Here is a 20,984-nt window from a genome sequence, read left to right on the forward strand (position 1 = left end):
GTCTCAGCCAGCTAACCCGGGGATTCTCAGGACAACTTGGAAGGAGGGGGTTGAAGTGAGCCTCTGGAATCCTCTGGGAATAAACCGGCGAAGCCGCTGTCTGGTAGAGCGAGCCCTACAAAATAAATACTCAGGCAGGTAAATGCGCTAACTTTAACCACTTTGACAAACGACGCTAGAAACTGGCGCGAGAGGGGAAAACCGAAGAACTGGAACCCACCTCTGACCCCCCGCAAAAAAAGAAAAAGAAAAAAGGGGGGGCACTATCCACAAAGACCGAACTGAAGAACCCAGAAGAGGTTCCAGCCTAAAAACTCTGAGGTGTCACATGACAACCCCACCCCACCCCCGCCGCCAGAGGGAGGGCTGCACGGGGGCGGGGCGATGCGTCACTTCCGTCCAGGCCGGAACTCAAGATGGCTGCGCTCTTGCTGAGGTGACTTTAGCCTGGGGCTGTGAGTCCGCGCCCGCGACCCTTGGGGAACTTAAATTGACCCCTCAGGGGGTGACAGCGGCGTGTGCCGTGCGGGGACAGGGAAAGGACCTGTGGATGTGCAGGCCGTGCGCCCCTGGGATCTTAGTACTCCCTCTTCCCCCTCGCGGAGTGGCTCGGACGGGCTTAGAGGTCACTCTGTATGGCTGAGTGGCACCCACGTCTAAAGCCTCTTCGCAGACTTCTCTTGTGGCCCCACCCAGGTCCGAGCCTCAGAAAACTGCTGTAACTTCGAGATCAGCTGGGCCCCTAGGCCTGCAATTTGGGGGAGATTTAGAGATTGTAGAGGGAGGGGCTCCTTGGAGCACCTAGTCTGTGCTTTTAACTCCTGGCAGTTCTGCTGCTAGCAACCCGTGGAGACTGTCGGGCTTCCTAATGCATCCCTCCCAAGCTAAGGTCAATAATATCATCCACAGTGGGTCTCTATGCTGCCCAGGAAATCCACTTTTGTTTTAATTTTGGTTTAGCGGGGCGATGAGGTGGGTATCACCACCTTTCTCTAAAGTGACAATTTTCTGTCCAGAGAAATAGCTTAGATTTTCTTCTGTTTTGAATTCTTCACTCATTAGGTATCATTCTCAGAGCCTTTATACTTGTAAGGGCCAGTGACATTTCTGGTACAAATCCCAACACAGTTTTGTGCCAATCCTATTTTTGGAAATTATTTGTTATGGAAAGTTAGCTTGAGGACTGTTAAGATTCCAGACCCTGATTCTCCCAAATATGTTTTCATTTCTCTTTCCACTTCTGTCATGCAGTATAAAAATAGACAGATTGTGTTTAGTTTTTCTTTGTAAAAGTGAGTCTTTGGGAGTTTGGATTGCTTATCTTTAGCCTTTATTTTTATCTTGCTGCTCATCCTCGTAGCCATAGGACAGGACCAGGTTTTCCAGAGCTACATCTTTCATTCCTAATTTTGACCATAGTTGAATGCTTTCAAATTCTGTGACGTAACACATGTTAGTGAATGTTAGGGCATATAGGTCAGCGTTTAGCTTAAAATGATCATATTGTTTGCAGACATTTACGAGTTTCAGAATTAGTGTGTAGAGTTTTCATCTTTGGATTCTTCCTGAATCTAGCCAGTCTCAGATCGAAAATATTTGAAAGGCAAGCATGCTACCTGCCAAGCATTACACTGAGTCTGTGTGAGAGGAGCTGTAGGTATGCCCTGCTGTTGCCTTCTGTCATTCAGATAGTCTGTCATCCCAGCACTTAGAGTTGTCGCTTCACCTTCTGTCCTCAGGCAGGCATGCAGATTGGTTGTATCTACAAGTGACTTCTTATTTTTGTGTATGGGTGACACATAAGTAGCTCCTCCCACCCCGTTACCTTAAGCCATAAAGTATAACATGGAATGTTTACATTGTAGTGGGGATTATAAGTAATACAGAAATTACTGGAAGTATAGGAGAATGTGCACAGGGCATATGTAAATGTCACACCGTTTCACATAAATGACTTAATCAGCTTCTTGTGGAGGTGCATACCACCCATCTCAGCACTTAGGAGACTGAGACAGGAGGGTTGCTGTAAGATTGAAGCCAGCCTGAGCTATATAGTGAGTTGCTGGCCAGCCTGGGCTGTAGAGTATGATACTGTCTCATAACAAACACTTGCCTTTTATAATTTTTTCACTTTTCTTTAGTATGGGTGTGGGTGGCTGCACATGTGCTATGGCTTGAGTGTAGGGTCAGAGGACAATTGTGAATTCCAAGGGTCCAACTCAGGTTGTCGGACTTGGTGGCAAGTGCCTTTTCTCTCTGAACCACTGGCTCCTAGCTGTAACATCTTAAGCTCCATTCCCAGTGTAGAGAGTCTTTTCAGAGTTTCTGGTTTAACATGAAAGCCAAGGATAGATAACTACTTTCATATTTCAAACAAGGTTGTCAAGTTTGTACAGCTTGTTTCTGTAGGGGCCTTGTGCAAAGCCTGCACTGGTATTTGGGAAACAATAGCAGCAGACAGAGCATGTGATAGATTCCAACCCACATCTGCAAACTCTTGCTGGGTAGCTGACTGACAGCCTAGCTTGGTGTGAGGAATGTGTGCCCTGAAGCTTCAGAGACAATTCAGTCGATTTAAAGAGATTTGTTCCCACTGCTTTCTGAGAGCCCTGGCTACACAATGTCTGCATTCACCTCTTGCCTCCAAAAGGAAGGGAGAGAGCTGAAGGACGACTGGTTGCATTTTTCCCCTTCTAATAATGGGCCCCTCTAGTGCTCTGAGAGTAGCATATAAGGCTCTTGAGATGATTGTGGATCTAGTATCATGAACCCATTTAGAAGGTGGTTGGATCTTTATTTTGTTGTTTTTCAAGACAGGGTTTCTCTGTGTAGCCCTGGCTGTCCTGGAACTCACTCTGTAGACCAGGCTGGCCTCGAACTCAGAAATCCGCCTGTCTCTGCCTCCCAAGTGCTGGGATTAAAGGCGGACGCCACCACCGCCCAGCGAATTTTAATTTTTAAAAACTTGATTATTATTATTGCGTGTGGTTGTGTGTGTGCCTGTGTGCACATGTGTCAGTCAGAGGCGAACCTTGCACAGCTGGTTCTCTCCTCCACCTTTAAGTAGGATTTTTGGGACTGAACTCAGGTTGTTAGGTTTATGTTAAGTGCTTTTATCCACTGAGCCATCTCCCCAGCCCCAGATTCCAATGGTGCTTTTGGAAATTACCTGGTTACTATTAGGTAATCCCTTGTTCTTCAGGCTTTAATTCATCCATTGGATCAGGACTCTGCTGTATATAAAGTGTGTGCTTCTCATTACTTATTCTGGCTTTTTGATTTTTTTCTTTTTCTTTGCCTTTTTTGTTGTTTTTGTTTGTTTGTTTGTTTGTTTTGTTTTTTTCGAGACATGGTTTCTCTGTGTAGCCCTGGCTGTCCTGGAACTCACTCTGTAGACCAGGCTGGCCTTGAATGGCTTTTTGTTTTTTCAATGCTGGAAATTTAACCCGAAGCCTCACCCTTTGAATGCTAGGCAAGCACTGTGCCACTCAACTATTAAAGCCCCCCCCCCTTATTAAACACTTGTGTTTTCTTTAACCACTTCCTGTAAGACCTAGCTTTAAAACAAACAACAGCAATAACCATGTTCTGAAGACAAACATGGAATCCTCACACTTGGGAGGCAGACGTAATTTAGCTGTATAGTTAAGGGTGAGGCCTAAACTATATGAGACCCTGTCTCAGAAAACAGCAGGTTTGCTTCTGTTTAATATTGTTGGGTCTCAGCATTTCACCGTGTACTCATTTAAAACTTCTTTTGTGCCAGTGGTTGTGGCATATACCTTTAATCTCAACACTTGGGGAAGCAGAGACAGGTGAGTCTCTATAAGTTCAAAGCCAGAGTGAGGACAGCCAGGACAGAAAGAATAAAGAAGCCCTTAAATCCCTAAGAAGGTCTCAAAAAAACAAAAGAAAAAAAAAAACAAACAAACTACCCTGTACTTTGTATTTGTAGGCAGTATTTCTGGTTATTCTCTACTTAGAGTGTAACTTTACTTTTCTTTCTTTCTTTCTTCCTTTCTTTTTTTTAAATTAAGATAGGATCTTGTTTTTAGCACATACTGACCTGAAACTTGTCATCCTCCTGTTTCAGCCTTCCAGCTGCTAGAGTTATAATCTTATTGACACATCCTAATGAGTTATGTATAGCCCGTCCTTCCTTCCTTCCTTCCTTCCTTCCTTCCTTCCTTCCTTCCTTCCTTCCTTCCTTCCTTCCTTCCATTTTGAGACAGCATTGTGTTTTATGGTTTTGATGCTGGAGCTTGACCCCAGGCTTAAGCATACAGTCTACACCGAGTTATACCTCAGCCCTCATTTCATTTTCAGTGAGCCTTTCCACATCTAATAGAATACAAAGGAGCCGGGCGGTGGTGGCGCACGCCTTTAATCCCAGCACTAGGGACACAAAGGCAGGGGGATCTCTGAGTTCAAGGCCAACCTGGTCTACAGAGTGAGTTCCAGGATAGCCAGGGCTACACAGAGAAACCTGTCTCACAGGATAAAAATTAACAACAATAATCTCATACAAAGGAGGGGTGGTTAATATGCTGGTGTTGATCTCTGCATTTGTATTCTTGAATCTCTTGCAGACACTTCGGCCGTCATTGCCTCCGGCCCCACCTTAATACTCAGCTTTGTATCAGAAAGTAAGTTCCAAAGTCTGTGCATATTTTGTTCACTTTGTTTTCCTCATGAAAAAGCAGTAGAAGGCTGGGTGTGGTGGCATACACCTGCAGAAGCGGGTAGATCTCTGGCAATTTGAGGCCAGCCTGATCTACATAGGAATTCCAGGACAGCCAGGACTACATAGTAAAACCCTTTGTCAAAACAAAAAAAGCCCTTAATTTCAAGTAGATTCAGGACTTAGTTCTTAAATATATTTTTTTCCTACTAAATATTTATTCCTAGTTGTTGATATCAACAGTTGCCTTCAACAGTTTTTTAAAAGGTTTTATCTTGGAAATGCATACCTTATATTTTCAGAAGATATATAAGAATAGTGCTTTCTTGTTTGGTGGTGGTTGTTCTTTGGGTTTGTAGCCCTGGCTGTCCTGGAACTCATTATGTAAACCAAGCTGCCCTCGAACTCACAGAGATCAACCTGCCTCTGCCTCCAAGGGCTGGGACTGAAGGTACATGCCATCAGGCCCAGCACCCATTTTTGTTTTGTTTATGTTGGTTTCATTGTTCTGTTTTCTGAGGTAAATCTTGAAGTCTTGTACAGCATGGTGTTGCTCTTAAGTGCTCCTTCTCTGTAAGCCTCTGGTGCTGCTGTCACAGACATTCACTGCCATATATGGCACCATGTACATTCTATCCAGATTCTTCAATTATTAACGTTGTTTGCTTATGTAACAGTGTAATTATAAAAGCATAATCATTAAATGTAATAAATTAACTGATGAATGCTTATTTGATACACAGTTGATTTTCAATTTTTCTGTTTGTTCCAAATAATGTGATTTATAGCACTACAACCTTTCTTTTTCCTACTGCCAGAACCTAATTTGGCTCATAAATGTACTTAGCTGTCATGTTTTGTTTTGTTTTTTAGAGTTGGGTTTTATTTTGTTTTGTTGTGTTTTGTTTTGTTTCATGTAAGCTCAGGCTGTCTTTGAACTTGCCGTGTAGATCAGGGTGATAGAAAACTCCTGCTCCTCCTGCCTCTATCTCCCAAGTGCTATGATCATGGGTTTTTCCTGTCATGAGCTCTTGCTTTTTGAATCGTTTTTTCTATGTAGTCTATGCTGGCCCTGTACTTACTATGTGGCCCAGGCTGACCTTGAACTTCCAGTCTTCTTACCTCTGCTAGTGTGTGCCTCCTTATCTTTTTCTGTTTTTTTTGGTTTTTTGTTTTGTTTTGTTTATTTGTTAATGTTATGTGTATGGGTATTCTGCCTGCATGTTTGTAACCAGGAGGCCAGCTGGATTCCCGGGGACTGGAGTTACAGTTGTGAGCCACCATGTGGGTCCTGGAACTCACTCAGGTCCTTTGGAAGAACACTCTCTCCTCTTATCTTCTAAGCCATTTCTCCAGCCCTTGTCTTTTTTGTTTGTTTCTTTGTTTTTAATATACTTAATTTATTAACGTGTGTTTGGTGGGGCTCATGGGTGTGCAGGTGGAGGTCAGAAGACATCTTATGAGAGTTAGTTTTACCCACGGACAATCTTGCTGATCAAACAGTCCCTCTTTTAAAAACAACATTTTAGGTGGCTGGAGAGCACAGCGTAAGAGCATGCACTGTTTTTGCAGAGGACCCAAGTCAGTGCCTAGCGCCCGTGTGAGGTAGCTAACAACTGCTGTTACTTCAGCTCCAGGGATTCAGCACCCTCTTCGGGCCTCAGCACTAAGAGCCACACACCCACATGCACACACATATATACACATAACTAAAAATGAAATAAAACTTTCGAATACCCTGTTGGCTATGTAAGTCTGTGCTTTAGTCTCTGGGACCGCTTGTTTTATTTTAGTGCTGCTCCTTTGGGAACCACAGCGAAGGAAGAGATGGTGCGATTCTGGGATAAGAACACGAGTTCAAACCGTCCTCTCTCCCCCCATTTGACTATCTACAGGTAAGGGCCCTGGAGCTGGGTGGGCTGGAGTTGCCCTTATTTTTGCTAAATATTGGGAATACAGTGTGTGGGAGTAGTGGGCTGGCCAGTAAAGGTGGCGTTGCGTATTTAGCATCCAGCTTCTTAACCTGGGTTGTCGATGTGAGAGGCTTGAAAAAGCTGGCAACAAGTAAGATTTCTGAATATACAGCTTCCAGAAAGATCATTGAAAGGCAAGCAGGTCGTGCCTCCGAGGCCTTTCCTGTGTTGCCTGTTATGTTGTATGGCTTCTGTGCAGCCTGGGTCCTGAACGCAACACGCACACTTTGTGTTGTGCATTACCATCACACTACACAACACTGAGTGCTGTCTATGACGCCTCTGCTCAGATTTGAGTCTATGGTGTGTATTTTTTTTTTAATTGAGGTGTTTTTCTACTCTTATTCAAGGCTAATGGTTTAATTATGGAAAACAGTGACTTCTAGTACTTCTCTACTGTGATTCCTCAGCATATAAGTACCAAGATCTTACAACATTAGAGTATTGTGCTAGAATGTTTGACCTTAAACAAACATTCTGGGTGGTGGCACATGCCTTTAATCCCAGCACTTGGGAGGCAGAGGCAGGCAGATCTGAGTTCTGGTCAGTCTGTTCTACAGAATGAGTTTGAGGACAGCCAGGGCAATGCATAGAAACCCTGTTCCAGGGAAAAATTGTTGTACAAGGCTGGCCACAGTGGCATGTGTGTGCATACCTGGAATCATAGCACTTGGGTTGCTAAGGCAGGAGGATCAAGAGTTTAACCTTATCCCCAGTTAAATAGCAAATTCAAGGCCAGCCTGAGCTATAAAGCAAACAGGTAAATGTATACTTTTGCACTCTTATTAGAAAAAGGACTCCTCACATTAATCTAAGTTATCAGGCTGAGAAGATGGTTCAGTAGGTTGAGGGTCCGGGTCATTAAGCATGATGACTTAAGTTTGATCCTCTGGTGGAAGGGGATAACTGACCCCCTAAGGTTCAACTCTGACGTGCATTTTGTGTACATGGTACACTAAATTAATAAATGAAATATTTTAAAATAAATAAGCATGTTAACTGACGCTACATTCTTTTCCTTTGGCTGTAGGAAAACTTGTAGTTTCTAGCTTCTGGAGGCCACTTACAGTGCATGAATTTGAGCCTTACTAGTTTATTTATTGGTGTTTTAGACAGGGCCTTATGTAGGCTGGCTTCAGACTCAGTATGTAGCTGAGTATGGCCTTCGGTTTCTTATCCCCCTCCTTTTACCTTTCAGATACTGAGATGACAGGTTGAGCACCCCCACACTTGTCTTATTGAGCATGCTCTTTGGATTTCTTTCTTTCTTTCTGTCAGGCAAACCTTGCTTTCTTTCAAGGATTCCTGTTTTGCACAAAAGTTACACTCTTTTACAGTCATTGTTTATTCTGATGCTCAAATTGTTATAGCTGTGGCTACTAGGAGTTCTTCAGTATGGCACTCCTGTTGGGGTGCTAGTCTTCAGTATGGCACCAATGTTGGGGTGCTAGATGTGGTCATTGCTACGAGCACATTAACTGTAGGTCCTCTCCTTCGATAAAGCTGTTTGTGCACTTCCCCCACATACATGTATATATGACTATGTATGTATTTATACATACATTTCTTTTTATCTCTTACTTTTAGAAATAGAAGTGCTAGCTGATTTTGTTTGTCTTCTAAGAAAATCCCTACAGACCTTTTTAAAAATTAAAAGTAAATAAATAAACACTAACTCAGCAAAGCATCTGGAGTCTTGCTGCCCTTTTTGCTTGGACTCCTGCCAGGGGATACTGGCCATTTTTTTAGCCACCTCCACAAATACCACAACCCTTTGGGATTTTTTTTTTCCCAACTCAGATTCCAGAAATAATTTTAATTGCAGAAATTGGACATTGTACCCTAACAGAAGGAGGTGAATAAGTGATCTTAGTATTCTATAGTGAAATCTTTTACAAGATGAATGGTGAAGCCCTGTCTCAAACAATGAGGGGGAGAGAGAGAGATGGTTTGGGGAGGGATAGGATCACAATGTATAGGTATACATTTTTTTTGCAACCTACTTTTAATAAGGATTCAACCTCTCCTCTAGCCCACCACCCAGCACAAGTAGTAGACGAGAAAAGTTACTAGGATGTGGGGAAGTGGACCTGTTGAGCAATAGTTCTTCGGGGGTGAGCTTGATCTTCTTTGGCAGCAGTTCAGTCCCATAGCAAACACCGAATATGATTCAGCAGCTGCAGTCCAGTCCTCTCAGCAAGCAAGCAGCAGGCAGCTGTAGTTCAATCCTGAAGAAACCACCAGGCTCACCAACCGGCCTAAGGGAAGGCCACAGAAGGGGCAAGCTGCTGCAGGAACCTCATGAGGACTTCTTGGGCGAGTTTCTCTCTGTCGCAGTTATCACAGGTTGAGCTCAACAATGCTATGTAAGGTGAACCAATACGTGCGTGTTGTTAGCAAAGAGTAACAAGGCTGAGCAAACCGAACCAAGGCTCAGTGCTTGTCTCCCACTGTCTGTGGGGTCATATTTATACTCCTTCTTCAAGCATCTGTCCTTTCAAGTGTGTGATAGATCCAAACATCCGTTCACCTGTGTCTGCTTCAGGAAAACAGTCTTCCACATGTCTGCTTTTGCAAGACATCCTTTCACCTGTGTGCCCCAGCAAAACATCATTTGACATAACTAACTTTCCAAAGAGCTAGAAGTTTCCACTTCAGCAGTGATGGAGAAAATCCCAAATAAGCTTGGCCTTTCTTCACAGTTCGTTTGAAGAAAATGACATTAGGTCCATTTATGTTCATTTATGTTTGCATGAAAAAGAGAAATGGCGGGAAACATGGAGCTATTTCCAAATAATATGTCAAGCAAAGATATCTGAGGTAGCCAACATCATGCTTTTTCTGTTCCTTAGTTTTCTAAAACAGAGTCATTTGGGCCAGATTAGCCTTGAACTCTTTTAAGATCTCTCTCTCTCTCTCTCTCTCTCTCTCTCTCTCTCTCTCTCTCTCTCTTTCTCTCTTTCTCTCTTTCTCTCTCTCTTTCTCTCACCATCCATCCATCTATCTATCTGTCTATCTATCTATCATCTCTCTCACTGTGTATCCTAGAGGTTAAAGGCTTGAGAAACCACAACCAGCGTGATTGCTTTCTAGTTGTACCCCTCTAATTGATATCCAGATGGGGACCCTGGTGAGGATTTTGAACTGTAGTGTTTTTATTGCACATGCAGAGTTTTCTGCCCTTACAGAAGCCTGATGGTTTGATCACAGTATTTGCTTTCTGTTCTTGACAGTAGCAGATATTTGGTTTGGTAAAGTCGGGAATAACTTTTTTTTTTTTTTTAAGATGTATTTATTTATTTTATTATGAGTACACTGTAGCTGTCTTCAGACACACCAGAAGAGGGCATCCAATCTCTTTATAGATGGTTGTGAGCCACCATGTGGTTGCTGGGATTTGAACTCAGGACCTCTGGAAGAGCAGTTTGTGCTCTTAACCGCTGAGCCATCTCTCCAGCCCCCGGGAATAACTTTTAAAGGAATTATATATAAGTGTCTCTGTGTATATATGTATACCACCTGCATGCCCTTTGCCCACAGAGGCCAGAAGAGGGTGTTAGATCCCTCAGAACTGGGTTACAGATGGTTGGGAGCCATGTCATGGGTGCTTAGAACTGATCCTCTGACCTTTGCAAGAGAAGCAAGTGTTCTTAACTGCTGAACAATTTCTGCAGCCCCAAGAGATATTTTATTTTTATTTATTTGTTTGTGTATTTACTTAGTTACTTACTTCTGTTTTGTTTTGTTGAGATGGAGTTTTTCTGTGTAGCTCTGGATATCCTGGAACTCACTCTGTAGAGCAGGCTGGCCTGGAACTTAGAGATCCTCCTGCCTCTGCCTCCCAAGTGCTGGGAAGTAATTTTTCTTCTTCTTTGCAATGGAGTGAATCTAGGGTATCATGTATGATATCAATCTCCAAGCTGTGTACTCAGCCATTTTTTTTTTTACTTTGAAATTAGAAAGTGAAAATAAGAATGTGAATGTGTGTGAGTGCTCTGCCTGCATGTATTTATGTACGCCAAACGTGTGCCTGATCTCTCAGAGGGTAGAACAAGTGTGGGATCCCCAGGACTGCAGGGACAGATGGTTGTGAGCCACCATACAGGTACTAGGAATCTAGCCCAGAACTCTTGCTGAACAGGTCTTCTGCAAGAATAACAAATGCTCTTAACTGTGAAGCCATTTCCCCAGCCCCAGCTGGTTTTGTTTTTTGTTTTTAAATTATGTCATCCTAAAAACAAAACAAAAACAAAACCAGAAAAACTTTGTCATCCTTTCCTTGTTAAAACTGTCTTTGTGTGTTTCTTTGTAGGTGGTCTCTTCCCATGGCAATGTCCGTTTGCCACCGCGGCTCTGGTATAGCCATGAGTGGAGGTATGTATGTATAATATACACACATACATGCACATATGCACATACATGCACACACATGTCATGGAAGAACCGCTGTTACTCTGACTCTTATCTCTGCACTCCTTTGCACCTCTGCACCTTGATTTAGAATGAATGTAAGTCCTTACAGCTTTACTTCTTTTTTCCTTTTTTTGGTTTTAGTTTTTTTGAGACACAGTTTCTTTATGTAGCCCTGGCTGTCCTAGAACTCTCTCTGTAGATCAACCTGGCCGCAAACTCACAGAGATCTAGCTGCCTCTGCCTCCTAAGTGTTGGGACTAAAGGCATGTGTCGCCACAGCCTGGTTCCCTTTAAGCTTTTCATTAATTCAGTCCTTTAACAATTAATTGAGTCTCTACGTTCCCGCTAACCGCTAACCGTAGTAACACTTGCTAATCTCCTAGAGGGCTGGGGTTTGGTTTGACTCCTAAGGTAGCTCACAGTCATCTGTAATTATAGTTCCAGGGGATCCACTACCCTCTTCTGGCTTCCATAGACACAAGGCACATAACTGGTACACATACACGTATGCAGTTATAACCCCATACACATAAAACAAAATACAAGCAAATCTTTTGAAAGTATTAAAAAAGAGAACAACAATAAAAATCAAGACCAGGTAGCCTTTATCCTGTAAAAAAATAACATCAATAATTCCCAGCTAGTCATGGTAGTATATGCTATTTTTAAATTATTTATTTTTATTTTATGTACATTTGTGTTCTTCCTGCTTGTATGTGTTTGTATGTGTGTGTGTGTCAGGTCCCCTAGAATTGGAGATACAGACAGTCATGAGCTGCCATGTGGGTGCTGGGAATTGAACCCAGGTCCTTTGGAAGAGCACGTAGTGCTTTTAACTGCTGAGGCATCTCTCCAGCCTGGTGATACATCCTTTTAATCACAGCACTCAGGAGGCAAAGGCAGGCCAATCTCTGTCTACATTAACAAAGGAGGCCAGCCTGGTCTACATGAACAGAGTTGCTATTTCCTTTGAGATTCCCTAGATCATCATTCTTTTCAGTTGTAATACCTCCTTGTGATGGAGAATTTAATTAGCTACATAGACTTCTGAATATAGGCTCTGGTGATTGCCGTTTATGCTAGTAATTGACGTAGTTAATCTTTGACATCTCAGAAAATGTCTGTTCCTTTATAGTTTAAAATCTTGTTCTCAGCCCTTTGCACACTGTGAGCACCTTGTTTTGGTCTGTGTTCCCAAGATGGAAATCCATGAGGAGACAGTCACCAGAAGAGGCCATGCTTGCAAGTGCTTTACTGTCTGCCGGGGCAAAGCCTCCTCCTCTGTCTCCCATGTGCTGGGATGATAGGCATGTATACCATACGTGCTTTGTTTTGTTCGTTATTTTTACATTTATAAGTGTTTGCCTGTACATATATCTATGTATGTGCCAGTTGACCAGAAGAAGACATTGGCTCCCCTAGAATGGGAATTCCAGGTGGTGTGAACGTTAATACCACTTGGATGCTTCCAGGTCCTCTGGAAGTAAAGCCAGTACTCTTTAACTGTTGAGCCTACATGTTTCATAAAGTATAGTTTTATTTTTATCATTTTTAATTGTGTATATAGACTTGTAGGGTATGTACACATGAGTACAGGTGCTCTTGAAAGCTGGAGGTGTGTGGTTCCCCTGGAGTGGGAGTTAGAGGTGCTGTGAGTTACTCAATGTGGGGCTTGGGAACCAAACTCAGGTTCTCTACAACATCAGTGTGTACCCGTAACTGCTGAGCTGCTGTGGTCCCTCATGCATGGTTTTATGTGGCACTAGGTTTCAAGCCTTATATATTTTGGCAAGTAAACTACATCCCCAACCTAATTTTCTCTTACTTCAAAGTGATTTAGGATATCAGGTGTTAAGAGCAGTCATAGGACCCAGTTTAATACATTCCGTTCTTTGTAACTTACAGCTATGTGTTCTCTCTCAGGGGTCTCTCTTTTTGGCCTGTCAGCACTGCTGCTTCCTGGGAACTTTGAGTCGTATCTGATGTTTGTGAAGTCCCTGTGTTTGGGGCCAACACTGATCTACGCAGCTAAGTTTGTGCTTGTCTTCCCCCTAATGTACCACTCACTGAATGGCGTCCGACACTTGGTGAGTTACTTGTGGGTAAAGAGCCGGACTGCTGGGGGGGTCACTGCCTTGTTTCTAAGTCTAGTGTTCTTTTACCTTTTCCTGCCCTCCCATCCCTCTCTTTTTGATGCTAGGGTCACTGAACCAAGGCCTTACTTGTGCTGTACCTTTGAGCTACACCTCTAACCTTAGAGCTAGTCTTTATTTGCTTGCTGAGACAGAGTCTCTACTATATAGCCCTGGCGGGCCTGGACCATTCTGTATGGGTGAGGATGGCCTTGAGTTTGGAATTATTCTCCTGACTCTGCATCCCAGGTGCTGGAGTTATCAGCATGAGACACCACATAGAGCCCAGCCTTATTTGACTGTTTCAATTTTACTTATGTTTTATTCAGGGAGAGAGAGAGAGAGCAAGAGAGAGAGAGAGAGAGAGTGTGTGTGTGTGTGTGTGTGTGGTGCATACGCACATGTGTATGTGTGCCAGTGGTCCTGGGCATTGAATCAGGTTGTCAGGCCTGATACTTGCCTTTTCCTAAGCCATCTTGTCAGCCCTCCAGTGTCTCAGGAAGTAGTAAATCTGATCGGCAGTTCCTACACTATGCCCAGCACCAGAGGGCCACATGGCACCAGAGCTCCAAATTCTCTCCACCCGGCTTGCTAAGTTCCCACTGGCATGCCACTACCATGCCTTCCTTGTGCTTCAAAACCCCCGTGACCTTTGTAGGGCACATCAGGCAAACCCGCACTTTGCCATTCTACCTTTCTGTCTTGAACTCAGTCGAGTTGCTGCGAGAAGAAAAACACCACACAGAAACAATGGTAACTCAGTCTCTGGGCACAACATCTAGAATGCTAATCTTGTAAATCATATTAATTCTAAATTTTCTGGTGGTGAATCTGCCATCCACAACTCTCCAGTACCATTCTTAAGGCTAATTGTATTGGGTCTTTACTGAAGTCCTTTTGGGGAAAGCTAAGCAAGGTTTCTCTTGCATTCCTTTATGAGTATGGGTTAAGTCAGTACTGAAAAGGATTAGTGTGAACTTTCCCACTTTCAAGAGGGATGTTATTATTAAAAGACCCCCAAGACCAGGGCTGGCAAAGAAGACATACCATGTAGTTAATATGAGCTGGTGCCTGTTATTTGTCAAGCATGGTTCTCAATACTGGGCATTTCATTATGAGCTAGGCAAGCAGCTGCTGCTTTCAGTCTAGGTCTGATGAGACTCCAGTGTGCTGACGTTGGTTTCCCTCTCTCTGACTGTACTGAGTCACTGGAGCAAGTGAGAGCAAGCACAGATGAGGTGCCAAGGGCCCCAGGGTGCTGGTGGTAGTTATGGTTTGTTAATGTGGTACTGGGAATTGAACCCAGGACCTTGTACATGCTAGACAGATACTGTACTATATATACTACATAGCTGTATCTCCTGTCCTTTTTAAACTTTCCATGTTAAAATTTTATTTTATTTTTGAATATATTGTCTGTGTGTGTGTGTGTGTGTGTGTGTGTGTGTGTGTGTTTGTGTATGAGCGCCCTGTATATAGTTGGTACCCATGGAAGCCAGAAGAGGATACAGCTATGAGCCGCCTTGTGTGCTGAGAAGCACACCTGGATCCTTTAGAAGAACAGGCAGTGTTCTTAACACTGAACTCTCTCTCCAGCCCCAACCTTCCTGCTCCCACCCCCAAGAAGGTCTCATGTCATCAAGATTGGCTTCAAATTCACTATTTAGACAAGAATGACCTTGAAATTCTTTCTTTCTTTTTTTTCTTTTTTTCTTTTTTTTTTTTTTTTTGGTTTTTCGAGACAGGGTTTCTCTGTGTAGCCCTGGCTGTCCTGGAGCTCACTCTGTAGACCAGGCTAGCCTCAAACTCTCGAACTCAGAAATCCGCCTGCCTCTGCCTCCCAAGTGCTGGGATTAAAGGTGTGCGCCACTACCACCTGGCGAAATTCTTGTCTGCCTCTAACTCAGTTGCCAACTGCTGAGATTGTAAGTGAATGCTACCATTTTTGTCTTTTTGAGAAAAGAAAACCTAGGTTGGCCTTAAATTTGCTGTGTACCCAAGGCTGGCTTTGAATAAACCCATATTAGTGCTGTATTTCAGACAGGGCTTTACTGCATTGTCCAGGCTTGTCTGGTCCTCACTCTGTAACCAGGTGGGCCTTGAGTTCACTCTCTTCCTGCCCCTCAGTAACTGCCATTACATTCCTGAGCCTCCAGTCTTGACTCAGATTCCAAATTTAGATCTTGAAGTCAGGAATACAGTAGTCAGCTGAAAACTGTCCATGTTACCTCCTACGCTGATTCTCACACCACATGGTGCTAATTCAAACTGAGGCTAGGCCTTGGGACCTGCCCCCAGCATCACATATTAAGTGGGGGGAGGGGAGACGGCATTCTGCCATATAATTTGGACCCAAACTCTCACAGACAGAGGCAGGCAAATCTGATTTCAAAGCCCGACTGGTCTACATAGCATATTTCAGATCAGAAACTCTTGTCTTAAACTCATACACATCCAGCAGCAGCAACAAAGAAAAGTCAGCTCTCTGAGAGGAGGCTCGAGAGTTTAAGGTTGTCTTTGTCTCATAGTAAGTTTCAGGCTAGGCTTGGCTACATGAAGTTCAGTCTCAAAATGAAACAGAATCTAATGCCTTTGATTTTGTTTGTTTTTTGCCTTTCTTTTTCTTTTATTTTTTTTTAAGACAGTCTTTCCTGGAGGGTTGGCCTTAAACTGGTTTTAAATAGAAGGATGACCTTGAACTCTGATTCTCCTGCTTCTGCCTCTGGAATTCTGTAGTTAACAACTTATGTCAACACATCCAGCTCATATCTTTAAGTACCTATTTTTATTTTCTGTTGAGTGTTTTGACTGCATGTGTGTTGGTATATTGTATATGTGCATGGTACCCACAGAGGCTAGAAGAGGAGGGTAGATCCCCTGGAACTGGGTTAGAAATGGTGGCAAGCCACCACATGGGTGCTGGGAGTCAGCCAGTGCTCCTAACCACTGAACCATCTCTCCAGCACCAGCTCAAAAGGAATTAAAGCTTGGTCAAACCTGCCTTGAGGTCAGAGCATTTTAAGAGTTCATATTTGTGAGCCACTAGTCTTGTATCATTCTTCAAGAAGTAATTAAAGTTTATTTTTTCCAGTCTTCCATTATTTCTGAACTTAAGCAAAATGTTGGTTAGATGCTTTTGCCTATGTTTGACCTTTTATAGCCTCCACCTCAGAGCCAGCCTTAGAGACAGACATTCTCTGGATTCCAGTCTGGTCCAATAGACAGTGGAGTGAGGGGGAAAAAATCAAGAGCTAAAAGATGTATTAAGTTAAGTGTATTTATCAAGTGTCCCTGGAGCAGTGTTCAGTTTGATTGAAGTGACCCCGACTCCTGAGGGAGACAGTGGAGAGAAAAAGGCTCTGGTCTCCACAGAACAAAGCTCCGTAAAGAGAATCAGCTAAGGCTGACATCCTGGCTCAGGCAGACACTTCTTCTGTTAGTTTTTGTCTTATACTGAGTTGGATTTAGGGCTCAGTTGGCAGTCGTAGAACTTGGGCTTTTTGCCCTGGTTCCTGCCTGTTATGGTAATCTCTGTTGAGATAAAGTAGTCACCTAAAGGCTTTACTTAAGCCCTAAATCTGCTTTTATGGTTTTCTTCTGACAAGCACTAGCTCTGGTGTAGGTCAGGTTTTAAGGAAATTGTGTTCTTAGCAATTGCCTGGCTGGAAGATCTAATAGGTAAGGGAAAATGGTCTGGCTAGTTACAAAGAAGATGTAGGGTCTCTCCTACCATGACCTCCCTCCCCTGAAACTAGGGTTCTTTTGTAGATTTGACTATCCTGGAATTCAATCTGTAGACCAGGCTGGCTTCAGATTCACAGAGATTCATCTGTCATAGCTTCCCAAGTGCTGAGATACATAGGGCCTTTGACCTTCCTTTTGGAGGCTTCTCCTGTGGCTGCGGCCCAGCAGGACTCAGTGTCTCATAAGCCCTGAGCAGAGGAGCTCTTTGTGAAGTCTGACTAACACTTCCTGTCTTCTGGGCGGAAACTAACGAGGGTATCTTGATTTTTTTTTTTTTTCTGAATTCCCCCCAAATTTCTCTGCAGTGATTCCTAATTTAGTGAGTTTTCCAGTTAGATTGTGGCGGTTTATGTGTTAACATATGTTGAGGCTGCTGTGTGTGTAAGTGCAATGCCTGAACACTGCTTTTTGCCCTAAAGTTGTGGTTCTCAACCTTCCTGATGCTGCAGCCTTTAGTCCCTTCAGTTCCTTGTGTTGTGTCCCCCAACCATAGTACTATTTTTGCTGCTACTTCATAGCTTTATTTTTGCCACTGTCATGAATCATAATATAATATAATATCTGGTGTACAGGACATATAAGATGCAACCACAAAGGGGTCACAACCCACAAGGTGAGAGCTACCCTTGAGTATGCTTATCCTTAGAGAGTAAGAGAGCCTAGTGTTTGCTTTTGTTTGTTTTGCTTTCAGGGCTGGAGATCTAACTTGATACATACAAGGCAAGTTTTTATAACTCACTACATACAAACCCCAGTTCTTAGTGTTTAAAGAAAAAAATGTGCCATTTGGCACAGTGGGTAGACAGCCCACTTATTGGATACAAAAAAATAAATAAATAAAACTGAAAAGAAGGAATTTAATAGAATAGAAAACACATAGCATAGCAAAAAAATAAAACTGAAAAGAAGGAATTTAATAGAATAGAAAACACATAGCATAGCATGTATCAGTAATGCTAAATATGCTTTTTGGGTTTTTTGTTTGTTTTTGTTTTTTTTTTTTGAGACAGGGTTTCTCTGTGCAGCCCTGGCTGTCCTGGAACTCACTCTGTAGACCAGGCTGGCCTCAAACTCAGAAATCCGCCTGCCTCTGCCTCCCAAGTGCTGGGATTAAAGGCGTGCGCCTCTACTGCCTGGCGCTAAATATGTTTTAATGTTTCATAAACTTATATATAAATTTCTACTAGGCTCCAATTTAGAAGGTTTTTTTTTTTTTAAGTGGAATTGTAGTAAAAAAGGTTCTGAGCTAGACATGGTTGTAAGTCCCTGGAGTCCCTGCTGTTGAGGAACCTGAGATGGGAGGACCCCATGAGCCTAGGGATTGGAATGTATTCTAGGTCAATATAGTGAAGTCCTGCATGGGAGAGGATGAAAAAGCAGAGAAAGAGAAAAACTTGGAAAGTTAGATTCAGCTTGGGGTGGTGGCACACACCTTTAGTCCCAGCTCGCAGGAAGCAGACAGAAGCAGGTGAATCTCTGTGAGTTTGAGGCCAACCTGTTCTACAAAGCAAGATCCAGGACAGCTAGAGCTACATAGGGAAACCCTGTCTCAAAACAACAAACAGCTAACTAGCTCAGCAGCTAAGAGCACTGGCTGCTCTCTTAGAGGACCCAGGTTCAAGTCCCAGCATCCACGTGGCAGCTTAAAACTGTCTGTAACTCCAGTTCCAGGGAACCTGACACCCTCAAACATACATACAAGTAAAACACCAATGCACATAAAATAATTAAAAATTCATTACAGACAAACAAAAAGCCAGGTGTGGTGGTGCACACTTTTAATTTCAGCACTTAGGAGGTAGAGGCAGTTGGAGCTCTATGAGTTCAAAACCAACCTGGTCTACAAAGCAAGCTCCAGGATACTGCATAGAGAAACCTTGTCTCAAAAAACCAACCAACCAGAAAGATAGAGTTCCTAGAGGAAGATATAGCTCATTGGTAGAATACTTGCCTAGCATTTACAAAACCCTGGGTTTGATCCCTGGTACCACATGAACTGAGTATTGTAATCCCCGCGCTCAGAAGGTGGAGGCAGGAGGATCAGAGGTTGAAGGGTTTTCTTGGCTGCATGATGAGTTCAGAACCTGCCTGGAATATACAAGACCCTGTCTCCAAGGAGGAAAGAAGGAATTGGTGCTAGGTCCCAGGACTATTCCCCAGCATATCAGACCTCAAAGATAATCTCACTAAAGAAGAATTCTGTGATTGACTCTCCTGTGCATGCATATTCACTTTTGAAAATTCAGAGGCTGTGTTAGTAAATTGCTTAAGAATCTTGTAGTTACAGCCACAGAACTTTAACTACACCCACATAATGCCCTACATGAAGCAGAAGTATGTTTGGTTCAGATATGATGAACACCTGTAATCCCAGCACTTAGGAAATTTAGGCAGGAGGGTCTTGAGTTGAGTCCATCCTAGGATGCATGATGAATTCTACAGTAATCTGGATCATAGAACAAGATCCTCCCCCACCCCCAGCTGAAGACTGAACCCAGGGCCTTGCGCTTGCTAGGCAAGTCCTCTACCAGGTTTAATCCCCAGCCTCATATAACAAGACTCTAGCTCAGAAAACAAAACTATGTTTTGAAGGAATACCTCTCCAGAAGCACTGATCTAGATGTGCTGTCGTGCAGGGAGAGGAGATTGTATCTGTATGTCTGGAAGCTTTTATGTGGAGGGCCTTTGGCATGCTGGAGAACATTCACCCATCACTACCACACCAGAGGACTTGATTTTCAGTCACTAGGGAGCGGGTGTGGTAGGTACCGACAGTATTGTGACTTTCAGAAGCATGAAACTGGAGCATAGGGATATGGTGCTTTTCTCTGGAACCCCAAAAAAGGGAGGTACCGGTTCAGTAGGTAGAGCTTTTTTTACAACTCCTGAGACAGGAGTTGTAAGAGTGACTGGTGTTCTAATTGCTGAAAAGAAAAATAAAAACTTCCCCCTCTTTTTTCTACAGATGTGGGACCTAGGAAAAGGCCTGGCGATGACCCAGGTCTGGCAGTCTGGAATGGCGGTCCTGGTTCTTGCTGCGTTGTCCTCTGCTGGGCTGGCAGCCATGTGAAGAGCTGGAATTCCCAGTGCCATCCTGAACATTATCACACTGATTTGTATTCCTGCTTATCACTCTCCCTCCAGCCACCAAGGCTCTCCTCATTTGTTCAGATTCCACATGCTTCCCCTGGAGCGCAGTAGAGAACTTAAAGAACCGTAGCAATAGGAAAGGGTAGCTTTCCCTGGGCCTAGGAGCCCTCACTCCCTCTCCACATTTGACTCTGATTTGTGCTGAGGGTCAGCTTTCTGCTGCTTCTTGCTGAGACAGTGGAAACAATGCCAGTTCTGTGGCTGCCCTGAGTGCCACTGCCTGTGGGCTGCTGGCTTAAAGGATACTTCTGTTCATTGGTCAGCTCAGGGCCTTTAGCACCCACACAGCGGGACTGAGAGAAGAGAGGTGGAGGTGGAGGGGATTGTTCTGCCCAGCTAGAGGGAGATAAAGAGCAACTTGGATCTTGGAAGCGTATGCGGGGAAAGATACACAGCTTTTGATGTATGAGGAAGAGCAAAAAAAAAATTGTATGAAGTTTCTGTTCTGTTTTTTTTTATTTCTAGGAAAATACACCCTTAATGTTATATTTTCTAATCTAAATTCATATACTGTCTTTCTTTGGAAATGATTAAAGTACTACTCATTTTATGTTTGACTCTTTGGAATTTAGTGACAGTTGATAGAAAGGGTATAATTTCTGCCCCTTCCTTTGGATCTTGGACATTTTACATCCTCCAGTATGACATTTCCCAGGAGGGAAATAGTTTGCCCAACAACTGACCACTGGTAAAAAGGTAATCACATCCAAGTAGTCGAGAGATTTTGGTCAAGAAAAGAACAGTAAGAAGGCAGTTAAGCATGCTGAGAGCTGTTGAGGTGTTACAGGGTCCCATCCTGTGGATGACTGGCTATATACTTCAGCAGATTATTTGCTTACGGACACCTAGGACCAGTGGAGGTGGAGGCTAAGGCCTAAATAGATTTTGGAA

At 43.4% G+C, this 20,984-nt stretch overlaps 1 protein-coding gene across 1 annotated transcript; it reads left to right on the forward strand.

Moving 5' to 3' along the window:
• The first annotated feature begins 398 nt into the window (after positions 1 to 398).
• Sdhc (succinate dehydrogenase complex subunit C) lies at positions 399 to 20,643 on the forward strand. Its single transcript, XM_028787802.1, has 6 exons — positions 399 to 436; positions 4,590 to 4,646; positions 6,475 to 6,576; positions 10,967 to 11,028; positions 12,991 to 13,154; positions 19,909 to 20,643. Exons 1-6 carry the CDS (start codon positions 417 to 419, stop codon positions 20,011 to 20,013), a joined length of 510 nt encoding a protein of 169 aa, XP_028643635.1. The 5' UTR covers positions 399 to 416; the 3' UTR covers positions 20,014 to 20,643.
• Positions 20,644 to 20,984: the final 341 nt, after the last annotated feature.

Source organism: Grammomys surdaster, unplaced genomic scaffold (genome assembly GCF_004785775.1).
Source record: "Grammomys surdaster isolate TR1022 unplaced genomic scaffold, NIH_TR_1.0 125672, whole genome shotgun sequence".
In the NCBI taxonomy this organism is placed as follows: domain Eukaryota; kingdom Metazoa; phylum Chordata; class Mammalia; order Rodentia; family Muridae; genus Grammomys; species Grammomys surdaster.

Excerpts from the sequence above, each read along its gene's own strand:
- Sdhc (XM_028787802.1), top strand. The coding sequence starts at position 417 with ATGGCTGCGCTCTTGCTGAG. Across the intron at positions 11,029-12,990 it reads TGGTATAGCCATGAGTGGAG|GGGTCTCTCTTTTTGGCCTG; the intron begins GTATGTATGTAT and ends GTTCTCTCTCAG. Across the intron at positions 13,155-19,908 it reads TGAATGGCGTCCGACACTTG|ATGTGGGACCTAGGAAAAGG; the intron begins GTGAGTTACTTG and ends TTTTTTCTACAG.